The 21,958-nt window shown below is 40.9% G+C and overlaps 1 protein-coding gene across 3 annotated transcripts in view; it reads left to right on the forward strand.

The window, feature by feature from the left end:
• Positions 1–21,958, forward strand: part of LOC136884884 (probable peptidoglycan muropeptide transporter SLC46) — a 431,764-nt gene that overhangs the window by 276,211 nt on the left and 133,595 nt on the right. Inside the window, exon 1 of one of the 3 annotated variants that reach the window (XM_067157193.2) lies at positions 6,780–7,913. The exons of the other annotated variants lie outside the window; for them this stretch is intronic. Coding sequence (XP_067013294.2) covers positions 6,971–7,913 — 943 coding nt within the window. The 5' untranslated portion in view covers positions 6,780–6,970. Of the gene's footprint in view, positions 1–6,779; positions 7,914–21,958 lie in introns of those variants that run through there. 3 annotated transcript variants of the gene reach the window in all.

The raw sequence follows: 21,958 nt of genomic DNA on the forward strand, positions 1-21,958 counted from the left end.
CAAACGGGATTATATGTGTGAAGTATTATGAAAAAGTCAAGATAAGTAATAACATGGAATAAAAAGTACGCAGACATCAATATTCGTTTCAAAAATCCCACAACTATGAAATGGTATTTGAACCATAGTAAATATTCAGTGATGATATCTCTCATTATGTCATCTTTCCCATCTCCCCAACAAAGAACTTTTTTTCCCCTTAAAATGCCGTACAATAAAGCAAATGACGGTCTCTCCTGGGTAACAATCTTGGGCAAGAGTACCTAATAAGACCATTAATTTTATTATTTTGTCCTTTAAAACGTTAATTGGCGCATCATTAAGTGTGCTTAATCACGCCCAAATGGAGAAAGGAAGGTTCAACCAAGCCATTTCGTCACTGATTGTAGTCTTGCATTACGAACGTGGGCTATCACAGTCGAAGCTGGTGTGCTGCGGGACTGCCGTGTCCCCTGCAAGCCGCGCACAAGATTGATTTGCCTACCGTTGAATGCTGAATTCGTGGTGGTGAAACAAAGAGACTGTAAGTGTTCATAACATTTAGTAAAGGAGGAACAGGAATAGACACCTAGAGGAATAGATAGATAGATAGATAGATAGATAGATAGATAGATAGATAGATAAATGTCTTTATTGGCATAGTTAAGGCCATTAGGCCTTCTCTTACACTAAACCAGATTCAGGTAAAAAAAAAAAAACTTGCATTATCTATAAAAATCCATTTTCCCTGCTACATGGTACCACAATAGGAACTTCAAAATTGGTACGCGGGATACTTAAATGTTATTACTTCAGGAGGTCTGAAGTCTGATAGCCAAGGTCATGTTATTATTAAGCTCAAGGATTTCCGAGTTCGAATCTCGGCCTAGTCAGGGATTTTAAGTGCATCCGGTTAATTCCTCTGCTCGGGGAGTGGGTGTTTTTCCCAACACCTGCCTCTTCATGCGCATACAATACACCACACTACCAATGCAATACACTACACTACCTAATCTGAGGAGCAAATTGAAAAGCTCATTGCAAAGTGCTCAAAGCGGAATCGCAAGGGACCGAAATATTTTTTCCGAATTAGACAGTTTTCCGCATTACACAAAACATCGAGATTTCTCGCCTTAAAACAGTAAACAACAACAATTTTAAATATTACTTAGAACTTACCTGTGCCTGCCTGCTAATTCTTCTTCTTAATCTGTTTACCCTCCAGGGTTGGTTTTACCCTCGGTCTCAGCGGGGGATCCCACCTCTACCGCCTCATGGGCAGTGTCCTGGAGCGTGAGGCATTGCGTCAGAGGATACAACTGGGGAGAATGACCAGTACCTTGCCCAGGCAGCCTCGCCTGCTATGCTGAACAGGGGCCTTGTGGGGGGGATAGGAAGATTGGAAGGGAGAGACAAGGAAAAGGGAAGGTAGCAGACGTGGCCTTAAGTTAGGTACCATCCCGGCATTTGCCTGGAGGAGAAGTGGGAAACCACGGAAAACCACTTCCAGGATGGCTGAGGTGGGAATCGAACCCACCTCTACTCAGTTGATCTCCCGAGGCTGAGTGGATCACGTTCCAGCCCTCGTACCACTTTTCAAATTTCGTGGCAGAGCCGGGAATCGAACCCGAGTCTCTGGGGGTGGCAGCTAATCACACTAACCACTAGACCACAGAGGCGGCCTGCCTGCTAATTACGCTCGGTTATTTAGATTGATATACGTAGAACTTCAGTACACTGATTTGTTAATTATTAATACTGCGCTTTATTATTACTTGCAGAATGATACACAGTACAGTACATCATTTTGGCACTCTCACAAGGCTATATTATACTGTTTCAAAACACTGGATATACGCTCCTTGACCTTATTTCCATCACAACACTCTATACAGTACTCCATAATACGAAGCTTTCTTCCACCGATCAAACAAAGAAATTTTTTTCCTCTTCTTTCTAATCATGTCTTTCTGAATGCAGTCCTGAGCTCAGTACATTAGTTCAGGAACTTTGGAAGAGTTATATGTAATGGCAAATTGCTTGACGTCACAATAGCACTTTGTGAGTGTTCGTGGGTTCGAATCTTGTTTTGATCTCCATCTTCTTGTTGGTCTCGTTCTTCCGTCTCCTCTCTCTCGGCCTTTTTCACTGCCAAAAGGGCTGTAGCAAATGCGGCGTGTCGTAAGTTGTTCTCTGCCTCGCAGGGAACTTTTGTTGCTTGACACAAGTTGGATATTGCCAATGCATTTTCAAGCACGTCATTCGTTCCACCATCCGTATTATCACTCCCTCCAAACACGTGAGTATTTTGTCCAAACAATGACATTGGTCACACCAAATATTTTACCTAGGATTTCATCAGTTCCTAATATTTTCCGCATTGTACAGGTAGATTTTAAAGAATTATTTTACATTTCCTTTCCGTTTCCGCGTTGAGAGGATTCCGCATTGTACAAAAGAAAGAACATTATAACGCTGTGAGCTTCGCCGGGACCGTTTTCCGTAGTGGACAAGTTTCCGCTTTGAGCACGTTATACTGTATATTAGTCAAGGGGAAGAAAGAAGGATACCCACACCCAGTAATCAAATAGGAGGGAACACTGCACACATTGATCACTGGGGATCTTTACAATGAATATCAAAGGAATTCAAATATATCTTTATCGTCGTTGATCCTTTCATTAAATTTACATGGTTGTACCCTACGAAGTTGAACAAGATCACAGAAGTTATCGATAGGCTTAAGAATCGGCAGAAGGTATTTGGTGATCCACCCAGAGGAACTGCATTCAGTTCAGCAGAATTCGAGGCGTACTGCGAAGAGGAAAAGTTTATGCACTTCGCTATATCGACAGGTCTACCTAAGGCTAACCTCGGATTATCTCACTGATCTCTATACATGGATCGCTGATGGCAGGTCTCCGCTGCAGGAGAAAGTACGCCAAGTTGAGCGCGCGGTTCGCCATGTTGGCGTACCCAACCTAGAGCTCTCCTTATGGGGAAGCAATGATAATATAGTCAATTTTAAGTCGCAATTAATGGCGCATTGGAATAATTTAAAATATAGAGACGTGTTCACTCAAAGCATAAGGACACTGGGATCACTGACACGTCATTCCGAGGTCAGTAAATCCCCGCGATAGCAATAAACATGAGTGTCTAATAACGGCCGACAAATATTAACTTAGGTGCTGAATACATGCAATTAGCGATCGGTAACACAATACGAGTGAAAACCAGTTTCTCGAAACATTGCTGTAAATTGTATACATGTATGCCTCGAAATTATGCATTCTTAAAATGATGTGCCTATAAACGTAGCTCACTATACAGGCCTAGATTCGACATATCGTAATCGGTACTTGATAGTGAATTTCTGTTTCCTGTTTCCATGAAATAACGCGCATATTATCAAATTAAAATATCATTGAAGCAAATGTACATATTTATAAAACCAGCAAATATTCAAAACTTGTCAATATATCACATTACCTGCAACTTAATTTACTATTATAGACCTCTTTAATTAAATTCAGCTAGCAAAGCGATATTGATAGTCATCATAAGAAATATGTAACACCAGTTAAAAGAATCCCAAATACCACGAATAGTATAATGGGATAGCCCCAAACACCCACCACACTTTCCCTTCTCCCACCACTCCAGTGTCTGAAACCCATAATTATTATTGATGTAAATAAGGTCTAGAATTCCTCCAGACTTCATTTTCTAAGATTGTTATAAGGTCATGTCAATTATTTCATCGAAACTGTCAGTTTAAATATGAGAAATTTAAAAAAAAGTAAATCTTTACTTGCAGTTAATGTTCAGTAAAATTGAAAACAGTTGGCTGTACATCACTTCTAAGGTGTACAGTTTGTCCATTTCTATCAAAACAGTCTTCCTCTAAGTAATCCGAGCAGAGAACAGCTGTTTTAGAAGGCTCCCAGTTCTCCCGCCTGATACTCCTAATCGATGATCTTAGATGTTCGGGTCTCGAGAAAGGAAACCTATAAAAATTAATTGCCATTTTGCTCCCAGAATATGCGAAATAAGATACAATAAGCCTAAAACTCAAAACACTACCCTAGGAAGATTCTTATGTACAGTATAAAACTCCCCGATGAAATGATTTCTCCTTCTGCTGATCGGTTCTGTTTGTACATCCATAATCTCAACACTGCGGTATGTTAATACCCCGAAGAATGTTTCTTCATTCATATTTCACATAAACACATACATATTTAAATTGAATCTTGTAATTCGCAAGTATACTACAAGGCAACGAACCTAAATTCATAAAACACACTACCATTTACTTTGCAATAACACAGCACAAAACACTCGTGGAACTACAATCAAGAGGCCTGGCGTCACTGAACTAAACATTAACAAATGAAGCGCGCTCCTCGTGGTCTATTGCACCGTGCGCTCGCTGCCATCTTACTACGCCGGGCTGAGTGGCTCAGACGGTTAAGGCGCTGGCCTTCTAACCCCAACTTGGCAGGTTCGATCCTGGCTCAGTCCGGTGGTATTTGAAGGTGCTCAAATACGACAGCCTCGTGTCGGTAGATTTACTGGCACGTAACAGAACTCCTGCGGGACTAAATTCCGGCACCTCGGTGTCTCCGAAGACCGTAAAAGTAGTTAGTGGGACGTAAAGCAAATAACATTATTATTATTACCATCTTACTACGCCAGTCATCTTCTATTCGGCGTACTGCTAACCAAGCTACCAGCCATCCAGGTATAGAGATCAGTGGATTAACTCCATCATCCTCCAAGCAGTTCTTGCAAAGTTAGCTATTAACAAAACTAGTGGTATAAGTATGTCGACAATGTGAAACAGAATCTCAATTCTACTTATCAGAGGAGTATTGACGCAACTTTCTTTGAGTTGCTAACTGGACTAAGAAAGATCCATAGAGCAATAGAGGAGGAAACCAAGTTATATTTTGAAATTGAAAGAGTAGAACTACGCGCCCAAGCGAAGCAAGCCATCTTAAAAATTCAACAAGAAAACAGAATACAATTTCTAGAAGGAAACAACCTTCAGCGTATCTTGTCGGAGAACTGGTGGTGATCAAGAGAACACATATGGGACAAGTCCTGAAACGTGAACCAAAATACCTAGGACCATACAAGTTCAAAAGGAAGGTATTCACGAGGGACCAACGTACACATCTATCTGTGCTGAGATGATCAAGCCATAGGGTGTCATTCGAGGCGGATGAATATCAGGATGACCGACTTGTTGGAGGAGGCCATGATGCCAATTGCCTGTGAGATGTGTGAACTCACTGAAAAATAACAGTAGACGGGATGTGGTGGAGAAGTTTGGTGCTTGTCAAGACGTATTTTTTAATGTTATTGCCTTTTTTTCCTTGGTTCTTCATAAATCTTGTGATCAGTTAAACTCCATATTATTATTATTATTAGTATTATTATTACTAGGGAAGGTTGCAGCGGTGCCTTAATTACGCTACTACTCTGGTACTTGCCTGAAGTGAAAATGGAAAACCACGGAACCACGGAAGTCTATATTCAAGTTTGCCAACGGCAAGTCTCAAATCCACCACCTCGTGAATGCGAGCCCACAACTATCCGACATATACCGCGTAGTCAACCTAGTCGGTATGATTATTATTTATTATGTTTTTCAAAATTGTTTTCCGCACCCACATCTCATGGTGACGATGGGATAGGGAGGGCTAAGAGTAGGAACGAAGTGTCCGTGGCCTTGATTAAGGTACAGCTCCAACATTTGCCTAGCGTGAAAATGGAAAATCATAGAAAACTACCTTCAGGGCTGCCGATGGTGGGGTTTGAAGCCAATATCTCCCGAATGCATGCTGACAGTTACGTGACAAACTGCGAAGCCATTCGCTCGGTATGACGATTATTATTATTATTATTATTATTATTATTATTATTATTATTATTATTATTATTATTTCTCCAAGGAAGGTAACCCTATTTTACCTACAAGTATGATAGAGATATAGTTTATAACAATACAATATTGAATGTTATTAATGCATCACCTAGTAGAACAAAATACTGCAAACAGTATTACAATGAGTTATAAACATTTTCTAAGAAACGGATAAAAGCTTTTCGCAAATATAAGAAACTGGCATGGAAGAGTTTACATTGCAGTAACTCAGGTGTCCTAACAAACTGTTCCTTTTGATAGCTTGGACGATTGTTATTATTATTATTATTATTATTATTATTATTATTATTATTATTATTATTATTATTATTATTATTGCCGGCCCCACGGTGTAGGGTAGCGTGCCTGCCTCGTACCCGGAGGTCCCGGGTTCGTTTCTCGTCCAGGTATGGGATTTTTACCTGGATGTGCGGGTTGATTCGAGGTCCTCTCAGCTTACATGATTACAATAATTGAGGACCTATCCAACGGTGAGATGGTATAGAAAGCCAAGAATAACAACCGAGAGGATTCGTTGTGCTGACCACACGACACCTCGTAATCTGCAGGCGTTCGGGCTGAGCAGCGGTCGCTTCGAGGCTGCTGCGCAATGGGATTTGGTTTTAATAGCCATTATTAATATGGTTGATTTCTATGCATTCATCGTCACTAAAACATACTTTGCTGCACGAACAATACTTCGTCTGCCTGTTAGACAAGAATCCGTCCCATTCGTCTTATCGTTTCGTGCTCGGGAGTGAATGTCTGAAGTACTGAAAAGAACCACAATAAAATAAGCAAAGAGCTACGGAGGACGTCCTTAGAAAAGTGAAACGCCGACGAAGGTTGGTGGATACAAAACTTTCACATTTACTAGCCGGGGAAGGAACGGGCTAGAGTGGGGGATCTCCAGTTGAGCGGTGTCGCGGTGTTCGACCATCTGTACCACTGTTCAACGCGACACGGGCGAAGCTCAGTCACGGGAAGACATCAAGGTGCGGGTCGCAGTCGAAAGGTTTTCTAGTCGTAGCATGTCAGTGTAATAACAAAGTGAAGATGTGTCAGGTAACGCAGAATGAGGCAGACGGGGAGAAGCAGAAGAACGCTATTTGGACCAAAATGAACCTGCGAGGAAAATGGAATTACTTCATTAATAACATCACTGTGGAACCCATGTTAGCCTGTTATATTATGCCCAGTGTCTTAGCAAGTCTCGCCACACAGAATCTGAATTTAGAGAAGGCATGTTATGTCAACTTAGGGTACAGTCCTGAAGTGTGCCAGGCCCTCACAGCGAGAGAAACAGCGAACTATACAGAGCAGGAGACCAATGTCCAACAACTAGTAGCTCGAATGACAGTGTGGAAGACCATCGTACAGTCCGCTATCCCGTCTGCCATGATGTTGTTCCTGGGATCGTGGTCCGACAGGCATAGCAAGCGTAAACCTCTCATGCTGCTGCCCATCATCGGCGAGTTCCTCACCAGTATGGGGCTGATAGTGTGTACTTACTTCTTTTTCGAACTGCCTATGGAGGTAGCAGGTGTAGTAGAAGCCTTGTTCCCTGCCATTACCGGGGGCTGGTTTACAATGTTCATGGCTGTCTTCAGCTACATTGGTGATGTGACCACCCTGGAAATGAGGACACTGCGAATTGGAGTGGTAAACCTGTTCGTGTCGCTGGGTGTCCCTGTAGGGATGGCGCTAAGTGGAGTGCTGTATGTCAAAGTCGGCTTCTATGGAATATTCTGCATATCGGCCACATTGTATGTGATCAGCTTCATCTACGGTATGAGACGGATACATGAGGAAAAGAAACCACCCCCAGTGCTGGAGAAGAAGAGACAGGACCAGGTTTGTGGCAGTGTTAGAGACTTCTTTGATATACAGCACGTCGTTGAGACATTCCGTGTGGTCTTCAAGGAGGGCAAATATGACAGACGAAGGAGGGTGATCATGCTGATGGTGTGTTGTATGGTGATCATTGGGCCAATGCACGGTGAGTTCATATTTAAAGTGATTTTACTTTTAAGTGCTACTGCTTGATAACGGTCAGGACTTCGCACTCTAGCGCATTGTAGAGTTTGGAAATATTTTTCTCTATCAGTATGACTGGCTTGCGTCGAACGCTTTCTTCCCATGCTCAAGATTATTGGATCGAGTCTCTCAGCACGTATATGTGAGGGATTATTATTATTATTATTATTATTATTATTATTATTATTATTATTATTATTATTGTTGTTCTTGTGTATGTTGGGCATTCATCCCGAAGGCTGGTTTGATCCTCCACATCTCCGTCAATAGCTGTCATAAACAGCCTAGGTGTCACTAAAGAGGCATACTAGGGAAATTAGGAGTGAGGTAGTTTCCCGTTGCTTTCCTCATCGAGCCAGAAGTTGTTATTACATATCAGTCTGCTATTATTATTATTATTATTATTATTATTATTATTATTATTATTATTATTATTATTATTATTATTATTATTATTATTATTATTATTATTATTATTATTATTATTATTATTCCCTGTTCGATGGCTAAATAGTCAGCATGCTGGCCTTTGGCCCAAGAGGCTCCGTGTTCGATTGCCGGTAGGGTTGGGGAATTTTAACCTTCACTACCTAATTCCTCTGGCTCGGGGGCTGGGTGTTTGTGCCGTCTTCAGCATTATATTTCATCTTAGGTAGGGCCCCATCGTTACAGTCGCGCAGGTCGCCTATAGTGCGTCAACTCTAAACACCTGCACACAGGCCTCTCCGCAGGCCACACGCAATTCTTCTTCTTCTTCTTCTGCTGCTTCTTCTTCTTCTTCTTCTTCTTCTTCTTCTTCTTATTATTATTATTATTATTATTATTATTATTATTATTATTATTATTATTATTATTATTATTATTATTATTATTATTATTATGAGAGTTGGAAAGTTTATGACCTAAAGAAGTACAAAATATGCCCTAAATCTAGCTAAATATGAACTAAAATAGGTAAAATATAACTTAAGAATTTTAGGGATGTGTATCAGGTATTATATTATTATTACTGACATTAAACGTGCCTAAAAGTGATTAGCGACAATACAGAAGACATATTTAATCATGCGAACGGTCAGAACTACAGTAGGTACGTTAAAACTTCATACATTAATTCAGTATCATAGCCCTGAGGCGGAGTTCTCACTCTGTTTTTCTTAAAACAAAATGCCGAAGTACTGCATGCATTTTAGTTTCTGTCAGCGTACGTTCGTACATCTCTTTCTCGAAATCATGCTTTGTAAACCTACCACCTATCTGTTTCTGGAAAAGAAATAAAACTACATATACTACAATATTTGGAAATCCTTTGTTTGCAACTCGACGTAGGTAACATGCACCTTGCTAAAAGCAACGCCTCAATTTTTAAAAAAATTAAAAAAGCTCAAAATTTAACCAAATATGATCTTACACTATATTACACAAACGATCAAAATATAACCAAACCAATAAAAACGGGAAAAATACGCATTTATAAGCAACATAAATTTGCTTTAAACGGAAACTGGGATCCGTCATTCAATTAATTTTTCAGATTTCGGGTAAAATGATCTCAGGAAAGAAATATGATTTTTCCTTAACATCCGAACATTTATTATTATTATAATTATTATTATTATTATTATTATTATTATTATTATTATTATTATTATTATTATTATTATTATTATTATTATTTCTTAATCTGTTTACCCTCCACGGTAGGTTTTCCCTCGGACTCAGCGAGGGGTCCCATCTAAAGGGCAATGTCCTGGAGCGCGAGACTTTGGGTCTCGGGTTACAACTGGGAAGGAGGACCAGAACCGCGCCCAGGTGGCATCATCTGCTATGCTGAACAGGAGCCTTGTGAGGGGATGGGAAGATTGGAAGGGACAGGCATGTGGAAGAGGGAAGGAAGTGGCAGTGGCCTGAAGTTAGGTACCATCCCGGCAATTGCCTGGAGGAGAAGTGGGAAACCACGGAAAACCACTTCGAGGAGGGCTGAGGTGGGAACCCACTATCAACTGTAGTAAGGTAAAAGTAAAAGTAACAATCTGAGTCGGTCTGATTTATCGGAGAAGACTAACAAGATCCTTGACTTGCCAAAACAACTGCTCCCTATCCAGAAGGCCCGCGGAATTGTGATCAAAGTGACGACTTTCTCAGCTGTATAGCTTGGCTTCTTGACCGGGTTCACTATGTCTCATATCAGAAAGCTACAAACTTGACTTCACGAGGGTGAGTAATCTTGTTCAAGAAACAAGTAGCGGTTTGAGTCTCGTAGCTGACAGCTTGTAATCTTGTTCAAGGAACAAGTGGCGGTTTGTAGCTGACAGCTTGTAATCTTGTTCAAGGAACAAGTGGCGGTTTGTAGCTGACAGCTTGTAATCTTGTTCAAGGAACAAGTGGCGGTTTGTAGCTGACAGCTTGTAATCTTGTTCAAGGAACAAGTGGCGGTTTGTAGCTGACAGCTTGTAATCTTGTTCAAGGAACAAGTGGCGGTTTGTAGCTGACAGCTTGTAATCTTGTTCAAGGAACAAGTGGCGGTTTAAGTCTCGTAGCTGACAGCTTGTAATCTTGTTCAAGGAACAAGTGGCGGTTTGTAGCTGACAGCTTGTAATCTTGTTCAAGGAACAAGTGGCGGTTTGTAGCTGACAGCTTGTAATCTTGTTCAAGGAACAAGTGGCGGTTTGTAGCTGACAGCTTGTAATCTTGTTCAAGGAACAAGTGGCGGTTTGTAGCTGACAGCTTGTAATCTTGTTCAAGGAACAAGTGGCGGTTTGTAGCTGACAGCTTGTAATCTTGTTCAAGGAACAAGTGGCGGTTTGAGTCTCGTAGCTGACAGCTTGTAATCTTGTTCAAGGAACAAGTGGCGGTTTGTAGCTGACAGCTTGTAATCTTGTTCAAGGAACAAGTGGCGGTTTGAGTCTCGTAGCTGACAGCTTGTAATCTTGTTCAAGGAACAAGTGGCGGTTTGAGTCTCGTAGCTGACAGCTTGCATTCCGGATATAGTGGGTTCGAACCCCACGATTGACAACCGTGAATATGGTTTTTCGTGGTTTCCAACTTTCACACCTGGGAAATGCTGGGGCTGTGCCTTAATTAAGGCCACAATCACTTTCTTCCCACTCCTAGCCCTTTCCTATCCCATCGTCATCGTCGCCATAATACCTATCTGTGTCGGAGCTTTTCTTTTAAAAGAGAGCCTGAATGGTTCGAACAACTTCAGGAATTCCACCGATGATCTGAAGAAACTCCTTTAAACCAATTCTAAAACGTTATGGCATGAACTAATAGCAGGCAAGCTTGCAATTTAACTCTGTATAACTGTTTATATCGTGAGGACAGTCACAATACTCCGATATTAGGTGGATTCCCAACCACAGGGACGTGATATTTGTTTCAGTAATCCTGTATGCACTGACCGGGATTCGACCCGTGACTACCTTGGTGAGAGGCCAGTCGAACAAGAAACTCCTCCATTTATGGGAAATTGCTATAATCCTTACCGTGACAGGTCGTTTTACTGTATTTAATGTATTTACAAAGATCTGCCGTGATGACCTCATAGGAGAGGTCGTTATTCTATTCCCAATATCCCGCGTTCAATCCTGGCTGAGGTCGGTGTCATTTGAAATTAATACTCTGTATCGTCGGTTTCCAGCGCACTGAAGAAATCATGCGTGCCAAAATTCTGTCTTTCGACATGTTTTAAAATCTACAGCAGTTGAATGGTAACCAAATCCATCTAAATGAAGGCCCTTGGAGGAGTAGATGGTAAAGGTTTCCACTATCTGTAACCTCAGCACTAAGAGGGATAGATCGCGTACGTTGGCTGCGCCGTTTGGGCCACATAGCAGTGAACTTGCATTCGGGAGATGATGGATTGGAACTTCACCGTCGACAAACCTGAACAGGGGATTCCGTGGTTTCCCATTTTCACACCACACTAATGCTGGGCCTGCACCTCAATTAAGGACACAGTCGTTTCCTTCCCAGTCCTAGCCTTTCCTATCCCATCGTCGCCATAAGACCTATCTATGTCAGTGCGACGTAAAGCAAACTGTAAAAAAAGATGTTCACAGTCCTTAGACGAGAATTCATATCCATTGAGAATCGAACCAGGTCCATCCGGGTAACGAAGTAACGCTACATATACACCATGACGCTGGTTAATTGAACGTAGATTATATAAAAACTGCAACGGCTTATTCCGAATATTTCTGAGGTTACTAGGAATATCTGACTCATTTTCGGTTTTGGTGGGATTTTTTCTTTTTTTTTACGATTGGCTTCACGTCGCACCGCCACAGATAGGTCTTGTGGCGATGATGGGATAGGAAAGGCCTAGGGGTGGGAAGGAAGCGCCCGTGGATTTAATTAAGCCCCAATATTCTCCTGGTGCGAAATTGGGAAACCACGGAAGACCATCTTCAGGGCTGTTGACAGTGGGGTTCGAATCCACTATCTACCGGATGCAAGCTCACAGTCGCGCGCCCCTAACCGCACGGCCAATTCGCTCGGTGGTTTTGGTGGTTTAGGGTGGGGCTAATATGAATGTAATTGCTTCCCAACATACGGGTTGTCATTATGACAAAGTCTACCATTGAAGTCTTTGGGTCCGTAGTATTGTCCGCAAATGAAACACTGTTTTCGAAAGTCTTCCCTAGTTTAGGTAGTTAATTCTATAAAATACGTAAAATACTTTGACGTCTTGTGCTGCAGTGAAAAACAAAATTTTGTTTCTACGAAACTATGAAAAGCGAGTGAGATGTCTACGTGGTTTTGAGTCATGTAGCTGTCAGCTTGCATTCGGGAGAGGGAGGGTTTAAATCCCACTGTCGTGAGCCCTGAAGATGATACTCCTTTGTTTCCCACATTCACACCTGATTGTTGCTTAATTAAGGCCACAGTCTCTTCTTTCCCAGTCCCAGCTCGTTCCTATCCAATCGGCACCGTCTCAGTTCATGTAACATAACGCAAAACAAAAAAAGAGCTATCAAACAATGCAAGCTGCTCACTGACGGGTGGGTTAGACAGACTGAAAAAGTTGAAGGTTATTTGAACAACCTTACTTGATTGCGAGAAAGCGAGAAATGCACAGAAGAAATAAGACAGGAAGGGATGTTGTAGCTTTAAGTTTATGCTTCCGGGTTCTTGACCTAGTCTTTCCTCTTACGTTGTGTCCTGAGATGTATTTTCTTGACATAAAAAAGTTAGGTTAGTTCCTGTGTGTCCATCGTTTTCAATTCCTCACTTACCATGCTGTATTCAACCGTTCACATCAAAATACCAACATACGCTTAATTTAGTAGTTCGTCGAAAAAATTCAGCCCACCGCTTAGCTATTTGCTTTACGTCACACCGACACAGATATGTCTTATGGCGACGATGGGATAGGAACGGCCTGGGAAGTGGAAGGAAACGGCCGTGGCCTTAATTAAGGTACAACCCCGGCATTTGCCTGGTGTGAAAATGAGAAACCACGGAAAACCATCTTCAGGGCTGCCGACAGTGGGGCTCGAACCCACTATCTCCCGATTACTGGATACTGGCCGCACTTAAGCGACTGCAGCTATCGAGCTCGGTATGTCGAAAAAATTAACATGATTTCTTAAATCAGAAATTGCTTCCCATTTTGGGTTAGATAGCATGCGTCACACTTGTGCGGAAAAGTCTGCATACCCAACAAGGAGCTGCGATAGACCAGATGACCTTGCCAATGACCAATTTTGTGAAGAGCATCATATAGTATATCCGTGGGTATGGTGGGAAATACCGTCAGATGTTGCCTTTTAGCATTCCTAATGAGGTCGGGCGATCGCGGTAAACGTACGACTTCAGGTAACCCCACATCCAATAATCACACGGATTGTGGTTGGGGGGATCGGCATGGCCAAGCATGCCATGCCGCGATTGCAAGGCGCATCTGACCCGACCCCCCTCTCTTACGGCAGCTCCTTTTATACCGTACATTGGTCTAATGCGGCATCATTCAGTACCAACTATTGGCCTGTTTGTGCATTCGTTTGTGATGTCAATAGAAGCCCATGTCATGTCAATCATGTGTGACCATTTGTACCTGACGTGTTGCTGTCCAGCGCCATTTGTTGGCCATTTTGCGTACTTTATTTTGGTGTCGATAAAACCCCATGTCATGCCAATCATATGAATCAATTATCACTACTCTACCTCCAGTATTCCGTGAAGTATTGCCTCGTCAAGTGTTAACGGACTGTTGGGTCACCTGTATGTATGTATATACAGTGGCGGTCAAAATAATAGAGCCACCTCTATTGAGGGGATTAAGAACTAGGATATCTATTAGTTCGCAAAATCTCCACGAGTGCCCTGTTGTCAGTCCCTTTTAGACATCATCAGGGAAGACGTCGCTGCTATCTGTAGTCGTGCGAAAGGGAGCGTTTGAGCTAGACGTGCGAAAAGAGGCATAAAGGTAAGAATCTTATGGGTCAAAATAATAGAGCCGTTTTACAGAAGTCCCGTTCAAATTGATTTTTTGCAGTTGTTTTGGAGGCTAGCGATATTATTTGTCAACAAATCTCCACTCAATATTATTTTGTATGTAAATTGACGTTTGGTTTTATTTACATTCTTCTAGATGGGCAGAGCAAAGCATACAAGTGATGATGAGCGTATAGTAATGTTCCGGATGTTCAAAAGTGGGATGTCCTTGAATCAAATAGCCAAAGATTTACACGTTTCGCGAAAACGAGTCCAGAACGCCATTAGACTGGCAAAACAAACAAAGCCGCAGGTGGATAACAGGGGGTGACCTCGTGTAAATTCTCCTCGCGTAGACAGACTCATCACTAGGGAAGTAAAGAAAGACCCATTTTTGTCAACACCACGACTGAAAGCCATTTTGTTTAGCGACAAAAATGATGTTCAACCATCAACCTCAACGATTCATAGACGACTGAGATCCGCAAAATTGAATGGGTGTATTGTGAGACAGAAGCCACATGTTTCAAAAGCTAATGTTCGGAAAAGGTTGGCCTTCGCCCGGAGAAATGAACAAACATCTAATATTTGGTGGAGGAACATCCTTTGGTCCGATGAATCCAAGTATAATAGGTTTGCCTCAGACGGAAAAGTCTATGTGCGCCGCCCTCCAAAGCAGGAATTTAATCCCAAGTGCACTTTAAAAACTGTGAAATACGGTGGCGGAAGTGTTACGGTATGGGGATGCTTTTCATGGTACGGCATTGGTCCAATACACCGTATCAGTGTAATAATGAACGTAGAAATGTACAAAGACATCTTGGCAAATGTTATCCTGCCTTATACTGAAGAGGAAATGCTGCTGAAATGGAAATTTCAGCACGATAACGATCCAAAGCATACTGCAAGTATCATAAGGCAGTTTTTTCAAGACCACCATATCGAAGTATTAGAGTGGCCACCTCAGTCCCCTGACTCATCACCCATTGAGAACTCATGGGAGATCGTAGACAAGAAAATTGACCGCTCAAAAGCTACATCTTTAGATAAACTTTGGGAAGAAATCCAGAGAGCCTGATATGCGATCAGCAGCGACGAATGCAGGCGTTTAGCCGACTCTGTGGGTAAGAGGTGCAGGGCAATCGTCAAAAATACGGGTTACCCCACGGAGTACTAATTCACTCCTATGCAAAAACAACTTATCCTGTAAATTTCGTAAGACTGCGATCAAGTACAAAATATTTGTGTCAATTGGCTCTATTTTTTTGACCCTGTGGTCTGGTATTCTTTTGAATATTATTGATTAGTTTGAGTTGTGTTATCTATATAACTGACTGTGGTACAATGTGACTCTGTTGTAATGGGTCCTGTACAACGTAAAATTTTGTTTCCATCATAGTACAAACATGTCTAGTCATAAATTTGTACTTTATTCCAAACCTTTGCCAGGTGGCTCTATTATTTTGACCACCACTGTATATCATACATACAATATCATTATAGACCGTTATGCCTTTCAGCGTTCAGTCTGCGAGCCTCTGTGAATTTACTAAACGTCGTCGCAATCCTCTATTTGCAACTAGTGCTGTGGCCTCATTTAGTTCTATACCTCTTATCTTTAAATCGTTAGGAACAGAGTCTAACCATCGTCGTCTTGGTCTCCCTCTACTTCTCTTACCCTCCATAACAAAGTCCATTATTCTCCTAAGTAACCTATCCTCCTCCATTCGCCTCACATTACCCCACCACCGAAGCCGGTTTAGGCGCACAGCTTCATCCATCGAGTTCATTTCTAACTTAGCCTTTATATACAGGATATATATATTTTTGAGGCTCCGTACTCTCTACTTATTAGCATCCTGCACGCACTAATGATGAGTGGAATGCCTAAAGACTGATATTCAAAGGGGTATTTGGTACAGCAGCACAACAGTTGCTGTCAACATATCGACCATGCTAATTTAATCTAATGATATCAACGTGGTCGGAACGCATCCGAAGCCCACATACGATATGTGCTGGAGGTTTTTGAGTAGTCGCCTGCCTTCTATACATGTAGAGGTATTTCGTTGAACAGGGTTGCAATTAAGAGCTAACTCTTCGGTAGAGTGGAGTGTTAGTACAGCAAACTCCCAATTATCCGGGTGCGGATTGTCCTGTTCGCGGTTTATCCGTGCACGCTCGAGGTTTATTGTGTTATTATTTTCATGTTCTTTATTTTTATATCGGCATTTTGAATACCTGTGAACTACGCGCTTGAAAATCGAGCGCACTCTCGACTGCAGGTGTGCTGGCGGCATGAGACACTAAACACCGTACTGTATAGCAGTACTTTATTGGTGTTCTGTGATAGCACTCATGCCTAAGAAGCGAAGTAAAGTGCTTTTAACTTTAAAACAAAAGCTTGAATTAATTGAACAGTTCGAGAAAAAAGAATCAGTAAAGAAGTTAGTGAATGATTATGAGACTGGTGCACGTGTGCAACGTGCCTCAGCATTGGAAAGTGTTGAAACTCTCTTATATTATAATGAATAGGGAGATTTTAATCATAGTGATATTGCTGCACTTCGGAACATTTCGTACTGAAGAAGTAAAATGCATCTCGAAAGTAAAAGAACAATGTGTATGTATGTTGGGTATTCAGCCCGAAGGCTGGTTTGATCCTCTACAGCTCCACCAACAGCTGTCATATATAGCCTAGGTGTCACTGAAGAGGCATACTAGGGAAGTGAGGAGTTAGGTAGTTTCGCGTTGCTTTCCTCACCGGGCCAGAATTTGCTATTGCATACCAGTCTGCCAAGCCCACTGAAATGCATGCACCAACCGACCCTATGAGCGATATTTTTACACCATTCAGAACAGGGACTGGCTGCATAAGGAATGGCATTACTAGCATCGCTCATACCTCAGTCACTTTCATATTGTCAAAGCCAAGGATGAGACTGAGACAGGTCAATGAAAGTAACAAATTTATTCTAGCCCATACCAGAAGACATAGTGCACTGTAAACACTACATCCTGCCAGCAAAGGCAAAACTGATTATTTTTCGCCAAACGACAAAAGCGTTTTATATAATTTTTGTACCTTAGGTAAAAGATCGTATTATCCGTGTTTTCGGTTATCCGTGCGAACTTGTCCGGTGATTAGCTCGGATAATCGAGAATTTGCTGTACGTGTATAAATTAATGAGTTGTTGTCGTTGGAGTTATTTTTGCTACTTTGCTTTACGTCGCACCGACACAGATAGGTCTTAAGGCGACGATGGGACAGGAAAGGGCTAGGAGTGGGAAGGAAGCGGCCGTGGCCTTAATTAAGGTACAGCCCCAGCATTTGCTTGGTGTAAAAATAGGAAACCACGGAAAACCATTTTCAGGGCTGCCGACAGTGGGATTCGAAACTACTATCTCCCGAATACTGGATACTGGCCGCATTTAAGTGTCGCTGGAGTCATCAGTCCATAGACTGGTTTAATGCAACTCTCCATGTCACCCTATAATGTGCTAACCTTTTCATTTCTACATAACTGCTGCATCCTCTGTTGTGATCTGCTTGCCATATTCATACCTTGGTCTACCCCTACCGTTCTTACCCCCTACACTTCCCTCATCCACACTGCCGCTCTTGTAACTTCCGATAGGCTACCCCACTTTCGATGTACCATTCGTTAGTCTGGTCCCTCGACAGATACCCATCCTGTATGGTTGCACCTACGGCTCGACTATCTGCTTCATTGAGACGCGCAAGTCTCCCCACCGCGACAAGGTCACATGGTTCGCAGGGGAGGATAATTAGTTATTATACATTACTTTCTTCATCTTTGGCGTATTTATAAATGCACTCTGTTACAGAACGTTCGTTTTAAAATGACTGCTATTTGTTTTACATCCGAAATATAGCACGTTGTAGCGCTCCCTTGTAAACCAATGATTAGGCATCCCATTCATCGCTAGTGCTGGCGGGACACACAACGCACGAGGCTAGAGAACCATCTGGTAAAGGCTATGTATTACAAGTTCAAAATCTGGAGAAATGGTCTAGATCCACTAGGACTGTAGTACTATGGAGGGGTGGGTTTATATCTTAACCTCGTCCGCCCCCACACTCCACCACCTCAGGAATACGTCAATGGTTTTGTGGTTTCCTGTTAAAGATCGTTCTGTTAGCAAATTCGCTGTCGGAGTCACTAGGAAGCAACAGCTGCCGTCTGTTTACACGACAAGCGCTGTTAAGTGGCACAAGTGCTACGTGATGGGCATCGTTTATAGAGCTCTTACGACAACCGTGAGACAATGCCATAGGATGACCATTTGAATTAAGTGTATAGTGCAATTCATTCTTGTAAATGTGCAGTCTTAACAATGCAAGATCTGACATTCCATTCATAATAATAAAACTTTCTTTAGATTCTCCAGTTACTTATAGATTTGCTAGATCTACCTGGTTCAGTTTGTATTTGGGTTCGAGATTTGAACACAAATCTTATTGGATTACATCCAATATCACAGTATCTTTATACACATCTGTCACCATAGTGGCCTGCAATTCGCATCTTGTGATTTGAAAATTCTATGGGACCTTACCTTCAATGATAGTGGTCGATTTGTCCAGAGGATTTTAGTTTATTCCGATCATTCCCTTCCTGGGATGATCAGAATGACGTTCCTCCATTACCCGTGTCAGTTAATGACTTGCACATTCCTTCCCAAACTTAGAAGCTTATTTTAAAAAGGTACCAGATTCAAAAATTTCAAAATTATGATGATGGAACACACACGTTGGTAGGAAGTTCCATAATATGAAAGAAAAATAAATCTTGAAAACAGCCCAAATCCATGTCAAATAGGGAGTCGAAAATCACGTTTGATTATCAAATCTGTAATTATCAAATCCCAACGGGGGATTGTCCAAACGAGAACGTATCCCTACAGCCAATGGGGAGACATATCCGGGGCATGGGACCACACCAACAGAACACTCTGTATAATTTACGTTGTTGCGTTCGATTATTTAATTTAATATATCTGTGCCTTCTCTGTAAATAAGTCATCTAATCAGCGTATATTTAAATACATTAAGTTTTCCGATGACTGCCATTCAGGTTGAATTATTTAGAGGGTTACGTCGCGCATTCCTATCTACAAAATGTCACTGTAAAATTTGTCACAAATGGAACATAATAATTGCTTTTACACAGTTGAAGTGTAAAATCTGCTGTAAATTAAGAAATATTTTATTTTTGGAGAATATTATGTATAACTACTTTACTACTTTACAAGGACTTTTGGTGCTACTCTCGCAGTAACACACGTATGTCTTCTATTTGTCTTACACTTTCAACAATTTCGTGTGTGATGTCTGTGTTCACGGAAGTTCTTTGCTTTCGTTTCATTGCTTCAGTTGTCAATGACATCATTTCCTGAGTTGTATCGCGATATGCAACATTTAATAGGCGACAAAAAGCTATGGCCAATGTACATAAGAAGAATTCTGTGGACTAGTGTGGACTAGTCCAAGGATCATGCTATTTTCGTTCGAACAAGAATAAAAAATATGTATTGGTCCAGGGATCATGCTATATCATTTTTGTGGTACCTACGATATTTCTCTGTAATGTGCAGCACCAAGTTGTTGAATGAGAAATAACATCGTGAATGCTGTTAACCTCCATTTTGCTGTTTCAACTGGCCGCTCTACTCATGTGGACAAAGATAATGAGAATGCACAGACATAGCACTCCCATTCCTCGGTGCTAGCCCTGGACCTCAAGAAATTAACAAAAGACGGCACCAGTAGCGGAATACTACATAAAGGAGGCCTGTAGACAGGCCTTAAGTATGTATTAATATTTCTCTAATAACTTCGGTATTTCTTAATTTGCCGCAGATTTTTGACTTCATTTAAGTAAAAGCAATTATTATGTTCCATTTGTGACAAATTTTACAGTGACAGTTCGTAGGTAGGAATGCGCGATGTAACCTATTTAGAGTTAAGTGCCAAAATGTACCAGATATTTACTTTTCTTGAATATTTCTTAAACTATAAACATTTTAACAGAAATACGTTGTATAACAATGAATTTATTCTATCTTAACATGAAGAAAGTGCTAAAATGAATTTTCAGTTGAAAGTTTATATTCCTAGCGTTCTTCCTCTCTCCTGTAAAATTTTACTCTTTTGCCTAAAGACAGTAGTTTAATTTGTAGATGTGATACAACACACTGCACCCAGACTTACAATTACAAGTGAAAAGATAAGTTTACAAATCTCACATTCGATCATTCAAGAATTCATTCCCAAGGGTTTTCACTTCAGTTTGGGATAATGCAAAATATATTTGTTACTGTTTCTTTTTTTTCTTTATTCTAGACCTAGTTGACTACAAATATATAAACTACTAAAGATTATTATTATTATCGATTATTATACGCATTGGATACTATGAGCATTCCAAACCCCTGAAATGGCACATCAAAAGAATTAATGTAATATTTGAAGACCTGGATTTCTAAAATAATTTTGCATTTTATACAACCATCTCGCCAGCAGAAGAAGCACAAAATCCAGGAATGAAACTCTCATCTTCGATTCGTGGAAACTTTCATCACATTTAAATCACTTAGACAATAATGGGTATTGCTTCTCTATGGGACGAGTACGGTGACGTATTCCTTAAGCGAATATAGTAAATTGGCTCTTCTGATTCAAGAAGAGGGTTGCAGTCCTTCCTTCAAATGGAGAATATACCCTACAGCATCCAATCGGTGGAATGTGTGATTAAAGCAGTGGCTTAATATCTCGCTTTCCACTCAGACGACAGAGGCTCTGTTTAGTATTATATAGAGAATGGGCACCCAGTTGTATTTCCTTTTAAAACAATAATCACCATCACCAGCAACTTTCATACAATAATTCATGATACTCTGGTATGAGTGAAACATCACCACCCAACTCTACCGACACACGTCGACAAATGACACGCTCACCTGTAGGGAAAGCATCACCTGGCCGGTCCTGTTTAAATCCTCTCACTCATAAACCAAAGTCAACGTTAGACTATCCTCTTGGATAGTCTAGATAAGTAGATCTAGCAAATCCATAAGTAACTAGATTAACTAAGGAAAATTTTGTTATTATGAATGGAATGTAACAAAGGCTTTTCAGTCTGTCAAACACACAGCAAATGCAATGTAAATTAAAACACTATAAACATATCTGTAAAACACACACTAACATACAAAGAATGACATGTTTCGTTCTACAAGAACATACTCAGATTCTATCAAATCACTTAAAAACAAGGTTGTATGTGTACAGTATTGTTTACGTAGCGTAAAATTGTCAATGACAGATTAGTGATAACATGAAAACAGTAATGAGAAAAAATAAAATATATACAATTATTAATATAATGAAAAAATTACGTATTTATCTATCTATAATTATATTAATAATTGTATATATTTTATTTTTTTCTCATTACTGTTTCATGTTATCACTAATCTCTCTATCATTGACAAGTTTACGCTACGTAAACAATACTGTGCATATACAAGCTTGTTTTTAAG

This window comes from Anabrus simplex, chromosome 1 (genome assembly GCF_040414725.1).
Source record: "Anabrus simplex isolate iqAnaSimp1 chromosome 1, ASM4041472v1, whole genome shotgun sequence".
Classification (NCBI taxonomy): domain Eukaryota; kingdom Metazoa; phylum Arthropoda; class Insecta; order Orthoptera; family Tettigoniidae; genus Anabrus; species Anabrus simplex.